At 44.3% G+C, this 21975-nt stretch overlaps 1 protein-coding gene across 2 annotated transcripts in view; it reads left to right on the top strand.

Annotated features, from left to right (window-relative positions):
- The window catches only part of NLGN4X (neuroligin 4 X-linked), a 378225-nt gene that overhangs the window by 295914 nt on the left and 60336 nt on the right, over positions 1-21975 (top strand). For both annotated transcript variants that reach the window (XM_040421828.1, XM_040421827.1), the window contains one exon: positions 18710-18895. In XM_040421828.1, coding sequence (XP_040277762.1) covers positions 18710-18895 — 186 coding nt within the window. The remainder of the gene's footprint in view (positions 1-18709; positions 18896-21975) is intronic.

Raw genomic sequence — 21975 nt, 5'->3', positions numbered from 1 at the left:
AATTCCTTTAAGATCTTCCACGTTAAGAAAATGCAATTGATAGGATATAGTTGATAAAGTGCAATTATTGCAGTGCACTTGTTAAATGTTCATCAACAGTATTTTGATATCTAGCTCGGTAAGTGGTCTCATTTGTATAGCAGATTATTATCGGGTATTACTTCTAGTTAGGGGTTAGTTGCATGCAGTTCATTATTCACTTACTGCTTGATGTTCAGCTTGTCTCTGTATCTGACTGTAGTGGCATCCCACTGCTAGTCAGTTCACTTACCCCTCTTCCTATACACCGTAAAGTATATTTACTTGCGCTCCCACTCTGGGATGTTGCTGCGTTGTTCTCAGGTCTCCTGTCGGTCTCTGTTCAGCGTCCCACGCGTTGATGACGTATCACGTAATCGGAGCGTCAGAGCGTTGGAGCGTCAAAGCGTTCAACGTGACCTTGACTTGGTGTAGTTGAATTAATTTGAGTTCCAGAGGCGGTACCAACCTCCATATATACGATTTTCTGGCAATATTCCTGTTGGTTTTTCGCAATAGTCTTTTTGCTAATTGCAATGCTGTAAGACGTCTTATCAGTATAAGGATCTCATCCACTCCTGCTTCATTATGAATTTACACATTGTGAAAAATAAGAGATATAGCTGGATGATCTCAATAAAATATAGTCGATTAATATACTATGTGTACTATCGACAAAGGAAAATGGATAGTGATGGCCTTGTGGTTCGCCCGGCGGTCGGTTCGCGGCAAACTTTGCTTGTTCGCGATTAACCGAACATATGGCGATATTTGCGCCCGCCATATTCTTTTACATTGTGAAGAACTTTGACCCATGACACATCCATCAGGTGGTACAGGACAGCTAATTGAAAAGTTTCAGCACATGGACATACCCCCTACCTTATAAATAGACCCGATCTGGACGCCATTTTACATTCAGTCTTTTGTCAGTGTAGGGAGAGGTTGCTGTGTGGAGCAGGGACAGACTGTTAGGGACAAAAACGCTTTCAAATAGGTCCACAAAAGTCTGGTTAAGGACTGGTATAGGTGTACTATTGATAGGTGTGCAGTACAGAGGGGTGTAATACACTTACAATATACTTTCTAACATAGAAAGCATATTATAGTGGATTTGTATTGTGCAGCGATACAGCAGCTACTCAGAGCGACAAACGCAATTAGAAAAAATAATTATAACTGGTGTGATATACCAGTCGCCCCCCCAAAAAACGGTTTGTATACCAATAATATAGTAACATAGTACATAAGGCCGAAAAAAAGACATTTGTCCATCCAGTTCGGCCTGTTGTCCTACAAGTAGATATACTTTCTATATAGTGCATTTGGGTACTGCAGCATTTGTTTGCTGTTTTGCTGCGTTCCCTCTGCTACACACACGGTTTTGGAAAAAATAATTATAACTGGTGTGATATACCAGTCGCCCCCCAAAAAACTGATAGAAGCGGGGTGTATACCAATAATATACTTTCTATATAGTGCGTTTAGATACTGCAGCATTTGTTTGCTGTTTTGCTGCGTTCCCTCTGCTACACACGGTGACAAACGGTATTGGAAAAAATAATTATAACTGGTGTGCGCATGAGCGTACGCAAAAATTCGATTGCCGATATTGGACATTACATATTTTTTTTTTATGGAGATTGCAAATTCGAATAATACATCTGGTATGTCACTGTCCATGTTGTGGGACTATTTGTGCACTTCTAGTAATTATTTCTTGGCTACAAATATGAGCTTAAGGTTTTTCAGGTTCGCCTGCCATTAAAATAAATGGGACCCGCCGCGAACTTGCTGTTCGCGAACATTTGATCACGTTCGCAAACCGTCCCGGCAGATGTTCGTCCATCACAAAAAATTGATATAATTAATGTTTGTAGCAAATATTATATCTAATACCATGAGTTCAGATATGACATAAATGATTTTTCAGTAAGTAGGATGTAGTTCACTCTGACCGCATATAAAAATATATAAAAAGGAAGATGAAAATAAAATATCTCAATGCATTGAGTTAGTGTTTGTTATTATGTTCAGTCAAAAGTTCTCCTTTATTAATCTTTCCTTGATAGTAGGAACTTAATGTTGATCCATATAATATATTCACCATTGATAGCATAATGTAAACCGAACCTGCATCCCACACGGTAGCAGTAAGGCAACAGGTATTTGGTAAATTGACAGGTATTTGATAATGACCCGTATGATGTACTTACTGTTGGTGGTATAGTCTAAATCGACCTGCGTCCCACGTGGCACCAGTGAGATAATGGTGAGGCTTGTCTTACCTCCACACCTCCGTGTACGGCTGGTGCCGCTACCCGACTGTAGCTGCTCGTGTCGGTGTCTCACGTGGTATCGCTGTTCTTGGCGGTACACATGGTGCAATACAAATATGCTCAGGCTGGTCAGCTGTAATTGAGTGGTATTTGTAATGTCCTATGAGCGCTCCTAATTCTTTTTTTATATTATATAAAACCAATTAAAAATGTTTTTTAATATAGAAATGTTGACCTACAGAAAAATAAGTACAGTATATGCACTCAATACTTAGAGCTCCTTTTGCATGAATTACTGTATCAATGCAACACAGCATGGAGCACTCAATCTGTGGCACTGCTGAGGTTTTATGGAAGTCAAGGTTGCTTTCATAGCAGCCTTCAACTCGTCTGCATTGTTGGGTCTGGTGTCTCTAATCTTCCTCTTAACAATATCCCATAGATAGGTCAGGCGAGTTTGCTGGCCAATCAAGCACACTGATGCCATGGTTATTAAACCAATGTGGGCAGGTGCCAAGTTCTGCTGGAAAATTAAATTATCTCCATAAAGCTGGTCAGCAGAGGGAAACAAAAAGTGCTCTAAAGTTTTTTGGTAGACGATTGTGCTGACTTTGGACTTCATTTAACTCAGTGGACCAACACCAACAGATGACTCACTGTGGAAACTTTACACTGGAACTCAAGCAACTTGGATTGTGTGCCTCCCCACTCTTCCTACAGCCTCTGGGACTTTTATTTCCTAATGAAATACAAAATTTACTTCCATCTGAAAACAGTACTTTGGACCAGTGAGCAACAGTTCTTGAGGAACAATTTTTCTCCTTAGCCCAGTCTCTGGGACATGAGTGGCTTGTTATAAGGAATGCAACAGTTGTAGCCCATGCCCTAGATATGTCTGTGTGTGGAGGCTCCTGAAGCACTGACTCCAGCTGCAGTCCACTCCTTATGAATCTCCCCCAAATTCTTGAATGGCCTTTTCTTGACAATTCTTTCAAGGGTGCGTTTATCCCTGTTGTTACACTATATGTTCCTAAGTAGGAGATGCCCATCTTTTCCTTAATAATATTTAATAATAATAGTCCCTTTCATTCTACAAATCAAATATAACTGTGAAGCCAAAAAATATATATAATTTAGAGAGCTTGATAAATGGTTTCCCTTAAGAACCCAGTGACAAAGGTATCCTATGTGGATTCAAGAATGTAGAGATTGTTAATTATATGAGAAGGAATGCAATCACACCCCAAGTTTTAGACCTACTCCACCACATATTGCATAATGTACCATTAGATCTATATCTCCTGAAGCATTTATAAGAATAATATGGGAAAATATTGACAGAAATATTGAAGCAAACCTCAAGTTATATGCCTGTATGATTTCAATAATTTTTCAATTTTTAATTTCTAACTAGTGTTGGGCGAGCATGCATATCGGTGTTTGGCCGAATATCGCGTGTGATCGAGAGCGATGCTCGAGTCAGTGTAATTAAATCTAATTTAGCCTCTATTTCTAAAAAATTTCTGGCAGGATTCGAACTCACAACCTTCCACATTACAGTCAAAAATGTTAACCACTACACTATAGAGCTGCATGACCAGCTCTCCTTTTCGAAGTGAACAGAAAAAGTAGACCTGTGGAATGTAACAAACCACTGAGGAAAGAAACGTAAGCCTGAAAAGAAAGCAGCTATGCTTACAGGAAGAGCAGTATCAGAGCGGTGTGCTGGTTGCCCTAGTAAGAATACTGAGTAATCATAATGTAGCAATGAAAAGAAATGCAGCTTTAAGTGGAAGCAGAGTATACCACATAATGCAAGAACAAGTGGGTGCATGCAGCTCTGGATGTGAGTGGTGCCTAAAAACATGGTATGGGCACAGCTCTGAGTAGGAGCATGAAGAGCATGGTATAAAGCAGATCACCTGCATGGACTAACTAACATCCTGTGCCTAAATAACCCCCTTGGAAACCTTATGTACGGCCGGCAGAAGGAAGCCAGCCACCGCCTATGATCTGCTCCCCCTGACCGAGCCTAGTACTCCTTCCCCTGATCCCTGCCTAACTAACGGCACGGTGGCCCGTGCCAGACTTTATTGAAGATGAGGAGCGGGGACACAGTGTCCCCTGCACCTTTACACACAGCTGCGTGGGGAGCTCACACTGCTCCCTGGCAGAGTGCACCAGTGCGGGGGCCGACCCACTGCCGGCTGGACACTCGCACCACATGGGGAGCAGCGCAGCTCCCTGGCAATGTGCACCGGGGCAGGGGGAGCCCTTCCTTTACCATGGGCCCCGCCCCCCCGCCGGTTTGAATCGTGTGCCGCGTGGGGAGCCCCACAGCTCCCTGGCAGAGTGCACCAGTGCGAGGGTGCCCCCCCTCACCTAGGGGGCCGACCCCCCGCCGGCTGGGCACCCATACCACGTGGGGAGCCGCACAGCTCCCTGGCATTGTGCTCTGGTGCAGGGGTGCCCCCCCTCACCTAGGGGGCCGCCCCCCCGCCGGCCGGACTCTAATACTGCATGCTGCGGAGAAGCAGCTTCTTACCCTTGCCGACCCCAGGATCTCAACTCTGCTTCATCCCAGAGCGCTACATGTCGCTGACCACAGCGTGGGTCCCGTACAAACAACTCCGATCCTACCATGAATACCAGCACTCTCCTGAGATGCATCCTAAGGTCTCAGCTCAGCTGGGCGTCATAGCCTTTTCAAACAGGTGATCTGTCGGGGTGCCAGGTGTCAGACCCTGACCAATAACGTACTGATAGGTCATCAATATTAAACATTTGAACAGCCCCTTTAATCAATGGAAGGTTCAATAAAGTACAAATACAATAATATGAATCAAATATAACAGAATAAAAGAAAATGCTAATTGTTATTATTAGAAAAGAAGGTTTAGGCATGTAAGCTTATTTTGTTCGTTTATGTAGATACAAAACCCCCAAAAATATACTTTTGAAAATTAAGAAATTCACCCTACCAAGTTCATTAATAGACATTTGCTCAACTTTTCCTCTCCAGGGAAGGGGCCCCGTCTCATTTATAATTTTCTACATCTGTTTTTGCCATAAAAAATTACCTAAATCTTTGCCAGCAAGGGAGCTGGTGTAGTTTTAAGCAAGTCACATGGCCAGCGCCTAAGTTATCTAGAGGCCAGCTCATGAAGCACTATTGCAAGGTTATTAAGACCGGCATCTTACTCCATTACTCCCTATCCACAGGACATACTGTAGCTTAAAGGGGCTGCAAGTGACATTTAATACGTAGAGGAAGTTCATACAAGCCACTTACTAATGTATTGTGTCCATATTGCTTCCTGGATTCATTTTCCCATCACATTATACACTGTTTTTTTTTTATTGTTATGACCTACTTGATATCTATCAGTAGTGGTTGTGTATGAACATATGAAAAAATGCCGGCCTCTCTGGCGGGCAGCACATAGGCTTGTGCCTTTTTCTATAGTGTGCAAGCACGGCCTCCGCTGCTGGATTTCAGGGTGGTCGCAATCATGGAAATGAGCAGTGTAAAATGTGATGGAAAAATGAATCCAGCCAGCAAAGAAAGCAATATGTATAAAAACAATACATTAGTAAGTGCCTTATAGTGTTGAGCTAGCATGCTCGGCCGAATACCTGTTCGGCTCTAGCATCGCTATGCTCGGCACATGGCAGTACCGCTTGTGCTCGAGCGCCATGCTTGAGTCTTCTTCCCGCACGTTTCACGGCTGCTAAGCAGCCAATAAACGTGCAGGTAGGTACTGCCATCACTGTCTACTGGCATTACAGTGATTGGCTGGCCAGAACGCGTCATCGGGTGCTATATAGCACCAAATGACGCTGGTTCGGCTCATTGCGAGTCAGGGAGAGCTGCTGTTAGGAAGGGACAGATAGTATAGGGAGTTTGAGATCGCAATTTATTTAGGTTTAAAACCCAAAAGTCCTTTTAAGGAGTATTGTGTGTGGTGGCAACAATTTAATCTTGCAAAGTAGTGTGATTTTTTTTTCCCCATTCTTTGTGATTCTTTTTCTATAGAGGGTGTCTGCTGTGACTTGCGACATCTGTTCAGCAATACCTTCTGTGTGTCAGGGGCAGAGATAGGAAGAATATTATTGAAAACAATTATATTTTTTCCATAATTTAGCCACATTTTTCCTATAAATAATCCCTGCAGTGAAGTGTCACATCTGTGCTGCAATAGCGTGTGTCAGGCCAGATATTGGGAAAAATATTAGTGAAAACAATTATATTTTTTCCAGAATTTATTCACATTTTTCCTATAAATGGTCCCTGCAGTGAATTGTCACATATGTGCTACAATAGCGTGTGTGTGTGTGTGTGTGTGTCAGGCCCATATATTGGGAAAAATATTAGTGAAAACAAATATATTTTTTCCATAATTTATCTAGATTTTTCCTATAAATGGTCCCTGCAGTGAATTGTCACATCTGTGCTGCAATAGCGTGTGTGTGTGTGTGTGTGTGTGTGCAAGGCCCAGATATTGGTAAAAATATTACTGACAACAAATATATTTTTGTCCATAAGTTATCCATCATTTTCCTATAAACGATCCCTGCAGTGTATTGTCACATCTGTGCTGCAATAGCGTGTGTGTGTGTCAGGCCCAGATATTGGGAAAAATATTAGCGACAACAAATATATTTTTTCCATAATTTACCCATAATTTTCCTATAAACGGTCCCTGCAGTGAATTGGCACATCTATGCTGCAATAGCGTGTGTGTGTGTGTCAGGGCCAGATATTGGGACATATATTAGTGAAAACAATTATATTTTTTCCATTATTTATCCACATTTTTCCTATAAACGGCCCCTGCAGTGAATTGTCACATCTGTGCTGCAATAGCGTGTGTGTGTCAGGCCCAGATATTGGGAAAAATATTAGCGACAACAAATATATATTTTTCCATAATTTATCTATCATTTTTCTATAAACGGTCACTGCAGTGAATTGTCACATCTGTGCTGCAATAGTGTGTGTGTGTCAGGGCAAGATATTGGGGAAAATATTAGTGAATACAATTATATTGTTTCCATAATTTATATCCATTTTTCCTATAAACAGTCCCTGCAGTGAATTGTCACATCTGTGCTGCAATAGCGTCTGTGTGTGTCAGGCCCAGATATTGGGAAAAATATTACTGACAACAAATATATTTTTTCCATAATGTATCCATAATTTTCCTATAAACGGTCCCTGCAGTGAATTATCACATCTGTGCTGCAATAGCGTGGGTGTGCCAGGGCCAGATATTGGGAAAAATATTAGTGAAAACAATTATATTTTTTCCATAATTTATCACCATTTTTCCTATTAACAGTCCCTGCAGTGAATTGTCAAATCTGTGCTGCAATAGCGTGTGTGTGTGTCAGGCCCAGTTATTGGGAAAAATATTAGCGAAAACAATAATATTTTTTCCATAATTTATCACCATTTTTCCTATAAGCAGTCCCTTATAACATATAACATTTAATATGAAGAAGGCGAGCATTAAGGGACGGGGAAGTGGCCGTGATGCTGATGGTGCAAAAATAGGCCGTGGACCTGGGCGTGTTGAAACTGTGCTTGCTGCCAGAGCACAAGTAAAACAATCATCCAAGATACTTAGCTTCATGTCCCAGTTTGCAGGGCGGCGCAAGAGACCAATCTTGAAGTCAGCCCAGTGCGAGCAGGTGATCGGTTGGATTCCAGCAGATAGTGCTTCCAGTCGGTTAAGCACAACCCTGTCTTCCACCAAGTCCAGTCTCAGTAGCCAGGAGTCTGGTCCACACAATCCTCACCCTGATCCTCCTTCCTCCCACCATTTACAGTCTGGCCAAACAGGTGATCCCACACTCTAATATTCTGTGGACCTCTTTGCATTGCCATTAATTGATTTGGCCCTCTCGCCAAGCACGCTTGAAGAGGGACCTGAGATCTTGTGCCCTGATTCCCAACCTCTTGAGCATCCAGAGTCACAAGAACATGACGCTGGGGAACAGCAATTAGTGTTTAATGAGGTGGATGATGATGAGACACAGTTGCCAATCACTCAACCACAATTACTATCTCAAGAGGTCGAGGAAGAAGATGACACACAGTTGTCAATCACTGAGGTTGTGGTTAGGTCAACAAATCAGGAGAATGATCAGAGTGAGGAAATGGAAGAGGAGGTGCTGGACGACAAGGTCACTGACCCAACCTGGGAAGGTGGCAACAAGCCGAGCGAGGAGAGCAGTACAGAGAGAGAGGGATCTACAGCACTGCAACAGGCTGGAAGAGGCAGTGGGGTGGCAAAAGGTAGAAGGCGGGCACCACAGAACAGGCCGCAACTGTTCCACGGAGCACCCCCTTACGTAAATCTCCCTTGGCAAGGGGTAGGTGTTCGACAGTATGGCGCTTTTTTGAGGAAAGTGCGGACGACAAAAGCAGGGCTTTTTTTCTGGCGGAACGCACCGGAACGGCGTTCCGCCACCTTTTGACATCGCAGCCTGCGATGTATCAGCGGGGAGGGACTGGGAGGAGGAGCTGGGGGGCGGTGCGTTCACTGTGCTCCGGCCCCCAGCTCCAGTAGAGACTTATAAAATGTGTAATTACATGAATAATGATTCCTGCTGCCCCTCAGTAAGATAACTTTCAATATATTGTACTCACAGCCGGCTACTGTTATCGTAATGCAGGCGGCCGGGCAGACAAGCGGCAGCGTCACTGACTGACGTCACCTGCCTGGGCCGCCTGCTTCATTCATAAAGTAGGCGGCGCACGCACGTGACGTCAGTCAGTGACGCTGCCGCTCGTCTGCCCGGCCGCCTGCATTACGATAACAGTAGCCGGCTGTGAGTACAATATATTGAAAGTTATCTTACTGAGGGGCAGCAGGAATCATTATTCATGTAATTACACATTTTATAAGTCTCTACTGGAGCGGCAATGGGGGGTCTGTGGATGACACTGTTATGGGGTGGGGGGGTCTGTGGATGGCACTGTTATGGGGTGGGGGGGTCTGTGGATGGCACTGTTATGGGGTGGGGGGGGGTCTGTGGATGGCACTGTTAAGGAGGGGGGGTCTGTGGATGGCACTGTTATGGGGTGGGGGGTCTGTGGATGGCACTGTTATGGGGTGGGTGGGTGTCTGTGGATGGCACTGTTATGGGGTGGGGGGGGGTCTGTGGATGGCACTGTTATGGGGTGGGGGGGTTTGTGGATGGCACTGTTATGGGGTGGGGGGGTCTGTGGATGGCACTGTTAAGGAGGGGGGTCTGTGGATGGCACTGTTATGGGGTGGGGAGGTCTGTGGATGGCACTGTTATGGGGTGGGTGGGTGTCTGTGGATGGCACTGTTATGGGGTGGGGGGGTCTATGGATGGCACTGTTATGGGGTGGGGGGGTTTGTGGATGGCACTGTTATGGGGTGGGGGGGTCTGTGGATGGCACTGTTATGGGGTGGGGGGGTCTGTGGATGGCACTGTTATGGGGTGGGGGGGTCTGTGGATGGCACTGTTATGGGGTGGCAGGGGTCTGTGGATGGCACTGTTATAGGATGGGGGGGTCTGTGGATGGCACTGTTATAGAATGGGGTGTCTGTGGATGCCATCCCCAGATCCTCCACCCCATAACAGTGCCATCCTCAGATCCCCCCATTAACAGATTAACAGTGCCATCCCCAGATCCCCCATTAACAGTGCCATCCCCATCTGGGGGGTTTCTTTGCTGGGCTGGACTTTTATACCCCCCCCACGGTCCTAGGGGTGGGTAGGGGGCAGTCTTAGGGGCGGGTAGGGGGCGGTCCTAGGGTTGAGTAGGGGCGTGGCCAGGGGAGGGGGGGTGAGTTCCACCACCTTTTCTCTGAGAAAAAAAGCCCTGGACAAAAGAATAGTAGTTTGCAACCTGTGTCACACCAAAATGAGCCGGGGCGTGAACACTAGTATCCTCTGCCACATGTCATCAATAGACCCTAATAGGTGGGCCGAACGCTTGGGTCCACAATCTATGTCTGCGGCTAACACTACTGACTCTTCTTCCCTTGTGTTACATGCTGGCCAATCCCCTGTCCAAGACGCAGGCCTGGATTGACAGAAAAGGAGGAAGGGATGCCAAACGAGGAGGGGAGACAGGGGGAACGCACAGCAGTTCCAACAGAGGCAGGGCAACACTCTCCAAAGCCTGGGACAGTTTCATGACACCCCGCCAGCACCCTCACCCTGATGTGCGGCCTACTGCCACAAGGAGAGAAAAATTTTGGAAGATGGTGAAGAAGTTTATAACAGACCGTGTCAGCGTCCTCAATGATCCCTCAGTGCCTTACAACTACTGGGTGTCAAGATGGACACGTGTCACAAACTGGCGCTCTATGCTTTGGAGGTGCTGGACTATCCTGCCATCAGCGTTTTTTCTGAGCGTGTATTTAGTGTTGCTGGTGGCATTATAACAGATAAGCATATCCGCCTGTCAACTGAAAAATGAACAAGGCCTGAATTGACCATAAAATGCCATCACATATATGGCCTTTGAATATAATTTTTTATTTTAGAGGGTCCACTCACCAGCAGGCCCTCACATATAATTTTTTAGAGGGTCCGCTCACCAGCAGGCCCTCACATCTGATTTTTTACAAGGTCCGCTCACCAGCAGGCCCTCGCATCTAATTTTTTTACAGGGTCCGCTCAACAGCAGGCTCTCACATCAAATTTTTTAGAGAGTCTGCTCACCATCAGGACCGCACCTAAAATCTTTTAGAGGGTCAGCTCACCTGCAGGCCCGCAACTCAAATCATTTACAGGGTCAGCTCTCATGCAGGCCCGCAAATCAAATCTTTTACAGGGTCAGCTCACCTGCAGGTGGCCCTCCCTTATGTGATATATAGGTTGTGTCGGAGTGCCTCTTTCTTGAAATTTTTGGCAGCGCTTGCACTTTATATACAAGTAAATATATAGGAAAGAATGTTTTCAATAAATTTTTCCTATATAATTTATTGTTTACTTTGATTTTGTGCCTAAAACCTTAATTAGATTGTGGGCCTGGTGATCAGTTTAAGGCCTTTTAAGCAGCATCAGCAGCAACATGGTGATAAAAATGAGTGGCAAGGTGACATTCTGTGGAGATGGCAGCTTGAGATAACATGACAATGACTGGATAAAAGACTAAGGCCACAGATTGTTTAGAAAGATGCAGATCGAAACAAATCTGTGGAGCTGTATCACGGTTACCTGCAGATTAATGCAGACCAGGGGTGTAGCTATAGGGGAAGCAGGGGAAGCTGCAGCTTTGGGGCCCTGACCCAGAAGGGGCCCATCCAGGAGGAGGAGGACTAAAGGATTTGCTCAGGACCCTCTCAACAGTATTACACAATGAAATTATACAGTGACAGTATAGACAGTGTATAAAACGGATGGAACAGATGCCGGCCCTGATCTGAGAAAGCAATTTTTACTAGCCACAGGAATGGGGGCGGCATGAAAGGAAGGGGTCGCTAAAAAATTACTGTGGGATGGAGCCCCATTCAAAAATTAGCTGTGGGGCCCTTTCATTTCTAGCTACGCCACTGATGCAGCCCACAAAAGCAAGTTGGGTTTAATCGATTCCAAAACCTTAATTAAATTGTGGGCCTGGTGATCAGTTTAAGGCCTTTTAAGCAGCATCAGCAGCATGGTGATAAAAATGAGTGGCAAGGTGACATGGTGTGGATATGGCAGCATGAGGAGGCCACATAGTGGCACAATCAGGGCCGGCGCCACCAGTAAGGCGACTTAGGCAGTCGCCTAGGGCGCCATCTAGCAGGGGGCGCCCTTTTGCGGAGTAAAAAAAAAAGAAAAGTTTGTTATATAAGTTCGGGCGGCCGGCGGCGCCCCTCATGCTGCGCCTTCTGAGCGCTTGCCGCTCTAAAGAATCTCCGGCTCAGTGCTGCGCAGCCTGCTGTCTCTGCTCTGTGCTACTGCTGTTGTTAGTGTAGCGTGGCCGAGCTCTGTTCGGTCCGCGGTACAGGAGCTTTTGTTTCCTGTACCCGGCCGGACTGACAGGAAGTGCTCACTTAGTGTGGGGGGGTAAAATGACAGTGACAAGGGGGGGGGGGTGTAAAATGACAGTGACAAGGGGGGGGTGTAAAATGACAGTGACAAGGGGGGGGGGTGTAAAATGACAGTGACAAGGGGGGGGGGTGTAAAATGACAGTGACAAGGGGGGGGTGTAAAATGACAGTGACAAGGGGGGGTGTAAAATGACAGTGACAAGGGGGGGTGTAAAATGACAATGACAAGGGGGGGGTGTAAAATGAGAGTGACAAGGGAGGGGGGGGCAGAGTGACAAGGGAGGAGGGGGGAGAAGAGAGTGACAAGGGAGGGAGGGAGGAGGGGGGAGAAGAGAGTGACAAGGGAGGGAGGGAGGGGGGGGATAAGAGAGTGACAAGGGAGGGGGGGGGAGAAGAGTGACAAGGGAGGGAGGGGGGGAGAAGAGTGACAAGGGAGGGAGGGGGGGAGAAGAGTGACAAGGGAGGGGGGAGAAGAGAGTGACGAGGGAGGGAGAAGAGAGTGACGAGGGAGGGAGGGGGGGAGAAGAGAGTGACGAGGGGGGGAGAAGAGAGTGACGAGGGAGGGGGGGAGAAGAGAGTGACGAGGGAGGGAGAAGAGAGTGACGAGGGAGGGAGGGGGGGAGAAGAGAGTGACGAGGGAGGGAGGGGGGGAGAAGAGAGTGACGAGGGAGTCCCCAGAGCCAGACTGCAGCCAGAGACCAGATCATCTTACTGTCCTGGTGGTAAGTAGACAATGTAATATGTTTATTATGTAATTGTTTAGTTATTAATACTACATTGGAAACTAATTTACCTCACATTTAGGGTCCATTCACACATCCGTGTGTGTTTTGCGGATCCTCAAAACACGGACAGCGGCAATGTGCGTTCCACATTTTGCGGACCGCACATTGCCGGCACTAAGAGAATATGCCTGTTCTTGTCCGCTATTGCGGACAAGAATAGGACATGTTCTATTTTTTTCAGGATCGGAATTGCGGATCTGGGGCCGCAATTCCGTTCCGCAAAAAGGGACAGCTACAAGAAGCTAGATTAACCGTAAGGGAAACATAGCAGTTCTTTTAATTTAAAAGCTGAGAAAGGGGTGGAACATATGTGATGTCATGATATGGGCAGATCATCTGATAAGGGGGGGGGGCGGCAATTTTTATCTTGCCTAGGGCGGCAAAAATCCTTGCACCGGCCCTGGGCACAATGACAGAGTCTGGATAAAAAACTGAGGCCACAGATTGTTGAGCAAGATGCAGATGGAAACAAATCTGTATTGCTGTATGACGGTCACCTGCAGATTAATGTAGCCATCAAAATCAAGTTGGGTTTCCACCTCAGCTTACCGGCAGGCCCGCAACTCAAATCTTTTACAGGGTCAGCTCACATGCAGGCCCTCGCATAGAGCTTTTTAGAGGGTCAGCTCAGCTGCAGGCCCTCACATATAATGTTTTACAGGGTCAGCTCACCCACAGGCACTCGCATATAATGTTTTACAGGGTCAGCTCACCAGCAGGGCCGCACCTAAAATCTTTTACAGTCAGCTCACCTGCAGGCCCGCAACTCAAATCTTTTACAGGGTCAGCTCACCTGCAGGCCCGCAACTCAAATCTTTTACAGGGTCAGCTCACCTGCAGGCCCGCAACTCATGCTACCTTCCTTTGAAGTAGTAGCCATAGCCGTTTATCAGGTTCCCTCTCCGAAATCGAACAATGATTCCCCGGTACCGGTGGTCACCATGTTAGGCGCATAAGAGAACATCAAAAGTTGATAGGAAATATATCCAAATGGATTGTGGACGTCACAGGGACGTGTGATCAGGCAGAAGTTATCTAGAGTCATCAAAGCGGCAGCAGGGCCTCTCCTGTATAATGTTTCCTTATCCAAAATACTGCAGTGACATCCCCTGTAATTTTTTATTACTCATTCCAATAACAGGGCATCTTAAGAGTCCTGTATTGTTATTTATCGTCACTACCTCCACGAGTCACGAATGTGTGATTTGCACTCCACCCGCTTGCCTTCCTTGGATGTGGTAGCCATTTCTCAGCCTCCCTCTCCAGAATCAAACACTGATTTCCCGTTACCAGTAGTTTACAATGGTTTTGAGCTGACAATTACATCAAAAGTTGATAGGCCAAACATCCGAATGGATTGTCACCATCACGGGGACGTGCCATCGGCCCCAGGTTAACTAGAGTCACCAAAGCGGCAGCAGGCCACCGCCCATAATGGTTTAGATTTTTTCAGATCAGCAGGCCCTTGCCCCTAATGTTTTTGAGGGTCACCAGCAGGCCATCAATCATAATTTTAAAAGGGTGTATATGATGCCCTTCTTTATGTGTAACCAAGGGTGTATCGGAGTGCTTCTTCCTTGTAATTTTTAGCAGCACTTGCACATTATATAGAAGTTAATATTCAGGAAAGAATGTTTTCTATAAATTTTTCCTCTAAAATCTTTGTGCGTATTATTGTCATTATGTAAAAGTGGCGTACTATTCGGACAACATAGTTCCCAGCAGCGACCAGCGAGTCCAAGATGCATCCATACATCCCCCGCATGCTGTTACAGAACCATTTAGTTGGTGTTACCAATAGAGTTGAGAGGACACCTGGATGTTCGGGTTCGACGGATTTGGACGAACTTCACAAAAAAGTTCGAGTTCGGGACCCGAACTTGACCCCGAACCCCATTAAAGTCAATGGGGACCCGAACTTTTGAGCACTAAAATGGCTGTAAAAATGTCATGGAAAGGGCTAGAGGGCTGCAAAATGGCATCAACATGTGGTTAAGAGCATGGCAAGCGCTCTGTAAACAAAAGTGGATAGGGAAATGACTTTAAATAACATAAAATACGTAAAAATGAAAAATAATAATCTTGATCTAGGAGGACAAGGTCCATATGGAGTAGGAGGTTGAGAAGGCGGTGGATGTGGCGGTGTAGGTGAAAGCGGCGGTAGAGGAGGAGGAGGTAGCCTACACTGCATTTTGTTTTTATTTATATATATATATATATATATATATATATATATATATATATTATTTTTTTTTTTAAATTAGGGTACACCCCAAAACATTTGGAAGTATAACCTGTGATAACCCCCTCCAGTCGTGCTAAACACATGTGCAGACAATACACTGGCTGCAGGGCAGGCCAGCACCTCCAAGGCGTAAAGGGCAAGCTCAGACCATGTGCCCAATTTGGAGACCCAGAAGTTGAAGAGGGCAGACCCATCAGTCAGTACGTGTAGGCGTGTGCATACATACTGCTCCACCATGTCGCATGCCCCCCTGATGTCCACGATGCAATTGAATATCTTCTCCATCAACTTTCGATGTTCTTTTATGCGCCCACCATGGTGATCACGGGTGGCGTGGATTCAGGGTTCCAGGCCGGAGAGGGAGCCTGAGAAAGGGATACCACATCCAATGGAGGTCAATGGATGAAATTAAATGTAATCGGGCGGAAATATGGGATAAAGTATTGAAGCCAAAGATTCCAAGTTAGGGAGGGGGGCGCGTGGCAATTACCCAATCCCAAGTCGAGGAGGTAGTGACGATAAATAACAATACAGGACTCCTAAGATGCCCTGTTATTGAAATGATTATTTAAAAATTACAGGGAATGTTACTGCAGTATTTTGGATTAGAAAACGTTAGACAGGAGAGGCCCTGCTGCCACTTTGCTGACACTAGATAAATTCTGCCTGATTGCACGTCCCTATGACGTCCACGATCCATTTGGATATCTTCTCTATCAACTTTTGCAAAAAATGAGCCCCTACCTGAGACAATCGCCCAAAAAATAAAAAAAATATGGCTCAACATATGGAGACATTAAAACATATATATTATTTTTTAAAAGCTGTTATTGTGTAAAACTTATATAAATAAATAAAAAGTATACATATTAGGTATCGCCGCATCCGTATAGACTGGCTCTATAAACATATCACATGACCTAACCCCTCAGATGAACACCGTAAAAAAAAAAAAAAAAAAAATGTGCTAAATAAACCATTTTTTGTCACCTTACATCACAAAAAGTGTAATAGCAAGCGATCAAAAAGTCATATGCACCCCAAAATAGTGCCAATCAAACCATCACCTGATCCCGCAAAAAATGAGACCCAACCTAAGATAATCGGCCAAAAACTGAAAAAACTATGGCTCTCAGAATATGGAGACACTAAAACATGATTTTTTTTTTGTTTCAAAAATGATATTATTGTGTAAAACTTATATAAATTAAAAAAAAGTATACATAATAGGTATCTCCACGTCTGTATCGACCGGCTCTATAAAAATATCACATGACTTAACCCCTCAGATAAACACCGTAAAAAATTTAAAATAAAAACTGTGCTAAATAAACAATTTTTTGTCACCTTACATCACAAAATGTGTAATAGCAAGCGATCAAAAAGTCACATGCACCCCAAAATAGTGCCAATTAAACCGTCATCTGATCCTGCAAAAATCATACCCTACCCAAGGTAATCGCCCAAAAACTGAAAAAAATTATGGCTCTCAGACTATGGAAACACTAAAACATGATTTTATTTGCTTCAAAAATGAAATCATTGTGTAAAACTTACATAAATAAAAAAAAAGTATACATATTAGGTATCGCGGCATCCGTATCGACCGGCTCTATAAAAATATCACACGACCTAACCCCTCAGATAAACACCGTAAAAAAATATATATAAACTGTGCTAAATAAAAAAAATTTTGTCACCTTACATCACAAAAACAGCAAGCGATCAAAAAGGCGTTTGCCCACCAAAATAGTACCAATCTAACCGTCACCTCATCCAGCAAAAAAGGAGCCCCTACCTGAGACAATCGCCCAAAAAATAAAAAAACTATGGCTCAACATATGGAGACACTAAAACATATTTTTTTTTGTTTTAAAAAAGCTGTTATTGTGTAAAACTTACATAAATAAAAAAAAAGTATACATATTAGGTATCGTCGCGTCCGTATAGACCGGCTCTATAAACATATCACATGACCTAACCCCTCAGATGAACACCGTAAAAAATCAAAAATAAAATCTGCTAAATAAACCATTTTTTGTCACCTTACATCACAAAAAGTGTAATAGCAAGCGATAAAAAAGTCACACGCACCCAAAATAGTGCCAATAAAACCGCCATCTCATCCCGCAAAAATCATACCCTACCCAAGGTAATCGCCCAAAAACTGAAAAAATTATGGCTCTTAGACTATGGAAACACTAAAACATGATTTTATTTGCTTCAAAAATGAAATCAATGTGTCAAACTTACATAAATAAAAAAATGTATACATATTAGGTATCGCCGTGTCCGTGACAACCTGGTCTATAAAAATACCACATGATCTAAACTGTCAGATGAATGTTGTAAATAACAAAAAATAAAAACTGTGCCAAAACAGCTATTTCTTGTTACCTTGCCTCACAAAAAGTAAAATATAGAGCAACCAAAAATCATATGTACCCTAAACTAGTACCAACAAAACTTCCACCCTATCCCGTAGTTTCTAAAATGGAGTCACTTTTTTGGAGTTTCTACTCTAGGGGTGCATCAGGGGGGCTTCAAATGGGACATGGTGTCAAAAAAAACAGTCCAGCAAAATCTGCCTTCCAAAAACTCGGTTTCGCTCAACCCTAGTTACCAACAATTTCTGACATTTCGTATATAAAATACAGCGGCATATTCAATTTCTGACATTTCCTTATAAACCAGGCATCCTCCCCTCTTCAGAACAGGGTGTACCTGGTTTAATGCTCGGGTTCTCCCATTGACTTCCATTACACTCGGATGCTCGGTCCAGCACCCGAATATCACGATGTGTTCGGCCCGAGCACCCGAGCACTACGGTGCTCGATCAACACTAGTGCTTTATATTAACTTCCTCTGGACAAAAAATGCTATTTGCTGAAGTGAGACAACCCCTTGCAGTATCTGATCTGTAAGAATCTGGCTGATGATATCCCCTCCAAGCATAAGAATTAATCGGTAGAGTTCTTGGAGTGAATCATGGGCCATGCATGTACTCTACCACTTCATTCAACTTAATTCAACTTAATTCAACTTAATAGAAGTGGCAAAGAGAAGCCAAGTAGAGCACTTGGCCATGTCTAGCAGGCCCATAGAGTTGAATAGAGAATTAATATGCATGACTGCAGTTACATTTACTCTAGGGACTCAATGTTTGGGCCCATACCAATTAGATACTTATGCTCTATTGTGCATAAGAGATATATTCTTATGGTAAGATAACCCCTTGGAGTGCAATTCAAAAAGTTCTAAATTTAATATATTCAATATTTTGGTATTTCCTTACAAAAAAGTTTTCATTTGCATGATTATTATTACTATCATCTTATATATTTTTTTTTATCACAGGATTCTTGAGTACAGGGGACCAAGCAGCAAAAGGAAACTACGGATTACTTGATCAAATACAAGCTTTACGATGGATTGAAGAAAACATTGGAGCTTTTGGAGGGGACCCAAAGAGGGTTACAATATTTGGATCTGGGGCTGGTGCATCCTGTGTAAGCCTATTAACCTTATCCCACTATTCTGAAGGTAATATTATTATAATAAATCTATAATATAATCTCTCTGCTTAATGCTATTTAAATTTCTAGTTGGTCAAGGATTTTGTACATTTTAAATGGGTTGCCAATCTGGAAAATCAAATTGTAAAAAGAAAACAAATTTATTTCACACCAAACTTGTTTCTTCATATGAATACCACAATTATAACATCTTAAAATTTCTTTTAAATAGGAAAGGATTTATGGGTTTGTGAAATCTATTTACTCAGGCATGCTCAACCTGCGGCCCTCCAGCTGTTGCAAATCTACAACTCCCAGCATGCCTGAACAGCCTACAGCTATCAGCCTACAGCAGGGCATTGTGGGAGTTGTAGTTTTACAACAGCTGGAGGGTCGCAGGTTGAGCATGCCTGTATTTACTGATAAAATCATACAGAAATGTCATATAATATTAAAAAAAAGTGCTCTGAACAAAAATGTTAACTGTACTTTTATATAGCTAATCATATTTTAACCCCTTCCTGCAATGAGCCATAATGATACAGTATGGGGTGCAGGTAAGTTCTGGTGTGAGCCTACAATCTGTAACCCCATCTGCAGTGTTAGTCAGCTGTTATATACAGCTGACACCATATTACAATGTCTATGTCAAGGACGTTCCTGTGACAGATGGCAGGAGATAGGTGAGACTGGCAACACATGGTTTGATCTGACAGGTCTTCCGTGTGGATCAATTGCCATCTGTATTGTTTCTGGTAAGGCCACACCCCTTGCCTCAGGTGTTGCTAATGTGGTCTTTTAACCTTCCTTATTTATAATTGCTTCTCCCACAATGCCGTGAGGTTTAAAGCTTCAGTTTTAGCTTTGGATTGCTGGTGTGTGGATCTTGGCAGAGTTCCCGGTTTATAGCTTCAGTTTCAGTTTTGGACTGCTGGTGTGTGGATCTCGGCGGAATTTCCTTTCACTTTTGTATTTTGTTTGGGTCCTGTGTGTTGCATTTCCCTATTGTTTGTATTAGGCCTGAGGGAGACTTCTGTTTGTCCTACCTTTTGGAGGAACATGTAGTCTCATCCCTGCCATTAATACCAGGGTCCTATAGGGCTAGATTGGACTCTAGGTATTCCTGTTTATGAACACACCTACCTCTGAGGTCTGTTCATACTGATCGTCAGGATTTTGATTAGGGTCTTACTAGGAGGTGTCCATCTTCCTTTCTTAGTTCTCAGGCCTGATTCCCTGATCCCCCTTCCCTCTTATGCTTAGTGTGGTGTTTCCCTCCCACACGAAGCGTGACATTATAAACCGCCAAAGCCGTCATTTTTTGTTTGCGTGCAGCCATGGATCCTATTGCTGCACTGGCAGGTCAGCTGCAAGGGCTGTATTTGGAGGTAGCTGACCTCCTCACAAACTTTTTGCAGATGCAGAGATCACAGGCTGCTGGTCCTAGTGGTGGTGGTTACCAGGCCTGTCTTGAACCTAAAGTTGCCCTCAAGGTCAGATTCTCTGGGGGACGTGATAATTTCATTTTGTTAAGGGAGGCGTGCAAACTGTATTTTAGGCTACGTCCACACTCATCTGGGGATGAGAGACAGCGAGTCGGTGTGGTTATATCCTTGATTAAGTGGGATACGCAGTCATGGGCTTTTTTTTGCTGACCGGATCGCAGTCTCTCCAGTCGGTAGATAAATTTTTTGAAGCTTTGGGTCTTATCTATGATGATCCTAATCAGACCTCTTTAGCTGAAACCAAGCTGTGCGGCCTTCATCAGGGTGATCATTCTGCTGAGATTTATTGCTCAGAGTTTAGGAGGTGGGCTACGGATACGGAATGGAACGATCCTGCCCTCCGTAGCCAGTTTTGTCAGGGGTTATCGGAGCGTCTGAAGGTTGCCTTGGCTTTTCAAGAAACCCCAATGTCTCTGGAGGCTGCTATGTCTCTTGCTATACGCATGGATAGACGCCTGAGAGAGAGATCTAGGGGCCCCCACTCCCAGGGCGTACTATCACATGATGTATCGTCCACCTCTGATACTTTGGGTGAAGCTACTCCTGGGTTTATGTCTGGGGACGAACCCATGTAATTAAGGGGAGCTACTGCTGGATCAGTTTTTAAGCATACTGGTAATAAGAAGGGAGTGTGCTTTTTCTGCGGACAAAAGGGACATTTTAGCAGAGTATCTCCATGCATTCAATGACAAAAAGAAAAAAGAGGGACACTTAATTCCTGAATCTTGGAGGGGTAGGAGAGTCAGGAAAAGTGCATTTGTCTTTTACTGGTAGTACCCAATTTCTCCTGGCTGCTGAGGTGGGGCTAGAGTCAAAAACTGTGGGGATTGAGGTGTTTATCGACAGCGGGGCCTGGGGTGAATCTGATTGATGCTCAGTTCGTTCGTATGCACGGGTTGTCACCGAGTGCATTAGGCTTCCTGGCAGGCGTAATATACTGTAATATGCTGCAATACAGTGTAATACAGAATTATTGAAGTGTATTATCCTAGAATTTAAACAACTGCAAGATCAAAACCCTACCAAGCAAGAATTTTTTTTAAATAAAAAATAAAAATAAATAAATAAATATATATATATATATATATATATATTTATATATGGGGTTAGCTTTTATCTGGGGGTCATTTGCACAATGATCTTCATCCACCACAGGATTAGGGGCCAAACATTGCATTTATTTTGAAATTCTTCGCATACAGGACAGCCCAGTTACACACCACTGGATAGGGTGAGGTTCCCACGTACATCAAAACAATAATAAATACCTGCCCGGCTGGGCCCTGACTAAACAGAGGTATTCCCTGACTCACCTCTAAGCCCCATTCACACAGGTGAAGTGCATGCAGCTTTTCCCAGGTCCTCCAGCCCCTAGGCTGTGCAAATAAAAAGTCCCTTGGGGAAGCTGGGCTCTCTAGTCGACCCATTCCCAGGCGTCGCTCTGTGCTCCCGAAGTCCTCCAGCCCCCAGGCTGTGCAACATCACCTTTCCAGGATCTCACTCTTTGGCCTCCTGCACACAACCGTTTCCGTTGACTTTCAATGGGTCCGTGGAAAAATCAGAAAATGCACCGTTTTGCAGCCGCATCCGTGATCCGTGTTTC

Source organism: Bufo bufo, chromosome 3 (genome assembly GCF_905171765.1).
Source record: "Bufo bufo chromosome 3, aBufBuf1.1, whole genome shotgun sequence".
Lineage (NCBI taxonomy): Eukaryota > Metazoa > Chordata > Amphibia > Anura > Bufonidae > Bufo > Bufo bufo.
This window is presented reverse-complemented; position numbering and strand designations above follow the sequence as displayed.